This window comes from Tigriopus californicus, chromosome 8 (assembly GCF_007210705.1).
Source record: "Tigriopus californicus strain San Diego chromosome 8, Tcal_SD_v2.1, whole genome shotgun sequence".
In the NCBI taxonomy this organism is placed as follows: Eukaryota; Metazoa; Arthropoda; class Copepoda; order Harpacticoida; family Harpacticidae; genus Tigriopus; species Tigriopus californicus.
The window spans coordinates 10,936,381-10,942,008 of NC_081447.1; the positions used below are offsets into that span (position 1 = coordinate 10,936,381).

At 44.4% G+C, this 5,628-nt stretch overlaps 1 protein-coding gene across 1 annotated transcript in view; it reads right to left on the minus strand.

Moving 5' to 3' along the window:
* The window catches only part of LOC131885054 (ras guanine nucleotide exchange factor M-like), a gene marked incomplete in the record, with an annotated part of 6,770 nt that extends 1,142 nt beyond the window's left edge, over positions 1-5,628 (minus strand). The window contains 6 exon segments of the mRNA XM_059232979.1: positions 16-44; positions 136-263; positions 892-1,209; positions 1,420-2,151; positions 4,465-5,437; positions 5,508-5,628. Of these exon segments, the coding sequence (XP_059088962.1) occupies positions 1,045-1,209; positions 1,420-2,151; positions 4,465-4,929 (1,362 nt within the window).

The window sequence follows — 5,628 nt, forward strand, 5'->3', positions numbered from 1 at the left end:
GCAAAGGGGGGGCACCATTGATTGGGAGTTGATTTTGAAAGGACCTTGAGAGAACAGACACAGGCAAAGTTTTTTAAGCGTCGTTTCCTGGGATATGAACCGCAGCTCAAGGTTATATAAAAACATAGAACATACTCAATCTGATTGTTGAGATCGTCAATTTCTTTCTTCACAGCCTCGATCTCGATTGAAATCTTTGCATCGTCTCCTTTCACTTGATGAATATACTTTCCAGCTTCGTATAACACGCTGGCTTGACTGATCTGTAAAGGGGCAAACAAGAAAAAAAAATGGAAAACCCGCACTTCAATTTAATGAGATGGATACTGATATCAAAAACATGGCATAACGAAGTCTCTATTCTCATTCAGGGATTGTTTTTTTTTTCTCTATCTCTCAAGTGTTTGTGTCAAACTTGTGTCATGAATGGTAAGCTTTTGTACTTAAGTAAAGAAAACAGTTCAAGATGGAAAAAACAAAAAGGATGGACAAACTGTACCTTCTCAATGAACGAGCTACCGGAGAACTTGATGAAATGCTCTAGATACTTCTAAATTCAGGAGCAAGAAGATCTAAAACAAAATGAACTCATAACCCGACCGGTTAAGCCAAACCCATTGCTCAAATTAGTAAATGTAAGAGTCGGCATCTTAAAACTTCAAGTTCTTGGCACTCAAAAATAACTAACTCTCCAGAGCTGCTAGTTTGTGTGTTATAAGTAACGATCTTGATAACAAACAAACATTGTTTGTCAGACCGTGTTCCTAGTAAAAGCCGAAACATCAAATGATGAAGTTCTTCTGCGATGTCCCATACGGTATTTAAAAAAAAGGTCCCAAAATTGAAGTGTTTCTTTGAGCTTATCGTTTGGAGAGATGTCAGCAGAATTACCTTTTCTTCTTCAGGAGTGCCAATATGAGGTAGCATGCGCTGCAGGTCGTCCAGACCACATTTAATGGAGTCACGTCTCTTATTCTCGGCGCTGTTGGCCCCTTGACTATCGCGACGGCCTTTTCGACCTGACACGCCTCCATCCGATTCTTCTTATTCTGTAACAGAAGTGGGTGTGGGATTCCTCGTGCGTTTACTGGCCATCTTGTGCTTGCTGTTGGCTCCCTTGCATAACGAGGACACGTTGTCTTCGATGATGTTCATGGGCTGGAGGTCCAAACTATCCAAAGAGGACGTGTTGGGTGCACCATGAAAAGGCTGTAAGGTTCAAAAAAACAAAAAAATCTATTGAAATGTTACATCAAAGGCCTCCTTGGGGAATCGCCAACTTGTGTCAAGTCACTTCAGATGATGACCAAGTACATCCAGACGAATTTGCTTGAGAGGCTCTCACATCGATCGACCCTTTATTGCCAATCAGCAACTTCAGATCAAGAGCCCCTCGAGCCATTCATTTCGGACACTTACCGAGTGGCTGATGGGCGATTGAGGAATAGTGGGCGAGGCCGCTCCAGGCGAGGAAAACGCCGAATTTTGACCATTGGAGGCGGTGGTGGTGGAAAAATGACATCCCCCACTAAATCGTCCACTTCCAATAGAGGTTGAGTTGCGCCAGAAATCGAACCGATCTGGCCGGGGTTGCAGAGTAGTGGGAAAGCTGATATTGTACGAAGTGGTGGCGGGTTTGGGCAGAGGCGGAGGTACCAGTGGCAAGTAAATGGCGGGTGCCTCTGTTATAGAGTCCTCCGGAATGGGATCCAGACCTGTTCCATTGGTCAGGGACCAAAACGTCCCGAGTGGTTTGCTTTTGGATTGCTGGTGCACTCCGGCTTTAGCCGCAATCGGCTTGGGTTGAATCAAATGGGTCTGTTGGGGCGAACTCCGGCGATTATTGGACACGGACCAACATGAGGTATCCGAGAGTGAACTGCAATTGGAGCTCACGTCACTTTGGAATGCCTCATCATTATGGGTGTTGTATTTCGCGATGGGGATCGTCTTGCTGGTCTCTTCTTTGTACTCGGGACTGGAACCTTCCATGAGGGTATTGTCGCTACTCAGCGAACTCAACGAGTCCATCACGGAGGAGGCTGAAAAGGGGATGCAACTATTGGAGGTGTTGGTGTTCGTAGTGGTGGTGCTCGTGTCCATTTTGGAGCCACTCTGACCGTCCGGATCATCTCGAATGCCGATGCTCTTCTGCAATCGAGAGAATGGTCATTTTTTATCGTGTCAAAGAACTCACATCACATATTGAAAAATGACTTGATAATTTTTCTTTTTCATTTATGCCATGTTAATATGATATCTTTCTATGCGACAAAGATAACTGACTATTTTTTAACGTGACCCATCAGAGCGTTAGTGCTAAGATCCCGAATAGAATCTTCTTTTTGGGAGCCTCTCGTTTCAGGTGGAGTATTTCAAAATGCCGTAAATGACCTTGAATATGGTGCTCATTTAAATGGTCAACATGTTATCAAAAAAGTATGACAAAAAGAATATCGAAAAAGTCGGGCAAACCCCACAGGGTGTGGGAAATACATTATTTTCGATTCGAGGATTGAAGCTCAAGCATATCTAATGTTCCTAATGTAGTGGAGCTTTAGTTGTAAAAATTTGGATACGGTTGCTTTTCCAGACGCTGGAGAATACCAGGAGAGCGATGGTCTTCATGGTGTATAACATAACGTTTATGGACCTGGGTGGCACTTGAAATACAATTTCAAAGTGGCTCTGCGTTGAAGCTCTCTTGGAATCATCGTACTCTTAAGGGCAGGTTTTACATACAGAAGCCCAACGAATGTCAGTTCCCCTGAAGTCTGTTCTCAGCTTTCGACTAAGATCTCTTTTTCTCGTGGCAACAAGAAAACCCATGAAACTTCCTAGCTCCAAATAACGTGGGAAATTTGTATTTACCACAACGAAGATCCTTTTCTCCCTAATCAAATGGTGCTTTCTGACTCAAACTGTAACCGTTATTTACAGAGATACTTTTTACAAAAATCACATTACTTTATCTGCTTTAAATCTTTTGTCGTGTCATGCTTATTCCTTCTCTTGAGCTTTGAGACCGACAATTTTGACCTGATTGGCAAAACGGAATGATTTTGTGTCCTATAACGATTATCAAAGGGCAAACCCAATCAATACACTCTAATGGAGTTACAATGACTAAGACCTAATTTACTGAACTTGATTTGAAAATCACAGACCTTCTCTTGATCGTTAATTTTCTTATTTGCCCTTTGCTATCCAAACCTAATTCCAAAAAAATACAAGTATTTGTTTTGCTCCCGGCTTCATAGAAAATGCCATCTCCGGGAGAGATATCAAAGCTGATGTTAGGGAGCAAACGATCTCATTAGTGACCACCATCCAAATTTTCACCTAACATACGATATCTGACGTAAACTTCTTGGGTTGCTTTAGAGTGTATTAATACAATTTAGACCTTAGTGAATGTTCTTGACAGTCGAAGAAAAAGATGATCTCAAACATATTTTTCTAGGCGTCACGGATAAAGTAATTTAAGGAACCTTTTCACCTTACACTTGCCTAAAAAATTCATCCAAAAAAATTGCATTCACATTTAATGTTTTATGCTAGTTTACAACCATAGTAGGGAGGCAAGACTAATACTACCAAATCATCAATTTGATAGTCAAAGTTGGAACTAAAAGATTTCTTCCCGAACCAGTCTGATTATTTATTGTTTATTTGATTAGATGATGTTTCAACAAAAGCTCAGCTGTTTCCAAGGGGCATCATTTTATGCTCAATGGCTTTCTAGCTTTATTTTTATTCTTCTTTTCTTTCGAAGACACGAGATAGTGCACACTAGGCTGTGTCTCATCCTTCTTATCTGATCCAGATTAGGTGTTTGAGTTAAGGAGTCTTGCACTGATCACGAGAAACGTGTCAAAAAGTGGGGTGAACTTAACGATTCACTATGGACCTGAGAACATTTTCTATCATATCAAACTGATATTGATGCTACCCCCAGGTAGCGGCTTTTTGTCCTCATTGAACTCATGTTCATTTCTGACAAACATGTATTTTCAATGAGAGGGTGAAACGTGCAACTTGGTCAATGTGTAGAGCGCTATCTTCATTGAAAATATTGTTCGTGTTGTCTGCATTGTCATGATTATTCTTGAACAAGCAATCAGACGTCATCAGCAATTCTGTCTAGATATTCCCTAGCGATATCACTTTTTGAGCACGGAAACGTCAGCATCACAACTTTCACTTTTGGCTCATGGCAGTCAACATACATTCACTTCTACCGAAATGTCAGTTCGGTTCTTTACCAACATGAGCTTGGCATGCTTATACATCTGTTCAATAGCTTTTCTAAGCGCTCCTCGTGCTAGCCTATTAAATATGTATTCGACAAGTAAGAAAATCTTGGCCTAGCCCTCAAACCTAAAGACCGTATCTCCAAGACGGCCAAGAACCCGTGGGCACCATTTCTAGGCTCAGAAAAACTACTCAGAACTCGAGTCTTACCAAAAATTCCGTATTCAGGATAGCCTCGGCCAAGCTGGGCGTTTCGTCGTACGGGTTCCAATCCCCGCCGGGCAACTCCAAAAACGGATCGCTCTTGATGTTCATGGGCAAACTGGACACGCCACTCAAAGTCGAGCCCGATGAAGCCGCGACACCATTATTTGGCGAGTGTTTCTTCTCCGACAACTGATGGGGCATGATGCCTCGGGGAGGGTCGGTCCCCCAATGGGCCTGTTTGGCTCGATCGGGCTGATGCTCCATGGACGAGTCCACGAACTCGCCGTTGGATGAGAGACCCAATCGATCCAGGTCTTCCTGCGTGACCAAATCGGCCTCCGACGACGTCGACGGGACCGATGAGGCATGAGCAGAAGATGGATCATTGTTCTTGGCATTGGCGGGCGGCTCCTCGTCCCCACCGGATCCCGAAGACATGCTTTGTCGGAAGTAGAGACACTTGGCCATGGTTTCTTAGGCCCACATTTAACACATAAGACGCAAACACGCACACAAGGGGGTGAATAGGGCGGCACGACTAGGGGGAGGGGGTCAGAGGGTCAGATGGATATGAATGATGAAAACGATGGATTTGAGAGGTGAGCCCGGTGGCTTCCCAGCCCTGTGCTACCTGATCTGCGACCACATGGTGAATAGAAAATCCTTTTCAGACACTAAACATGTCCGTTCGAGGTGCTGAGCAGCCTTCTGGCCTACGCCAAAGGACGTTGTCTGCACACAGGGTGACGGTCTTGGCACGTCGAACATTCGCCCCTCTTAAACGTCTGAGTTTCTGAGTTTCTGAGCTTCTGAGCTTCTGAGTTTCGCGTCCTCCACCGACCTCTAGAGTCCTCCTAGTAGCGTGCGCAGAATGTGTTGTACAGCATTTGCGAGAAACCACGTGTGTGTGGCGACCAGCTGATTGATTGGAACTAGGGGCCCGGGGGAGGGGTTCCATCCAGTGGCCCCGGTAAGCCTGGATTACGTAATGGATCACTCTCAGGATGATGGTGGGTAGATGATGGATGGAAATGTTTCCAGTTTACCTGAATTGCGTCGCCCTTTATTTGGTCTCATCTGGCGGAGTTCTGCGGCTCAGCTGGCTGGCTCCGTCCTAGTCCGCCCGACGACGCTGTCCAAGATGTGGCCAGTGTAGTTCACGTTCTC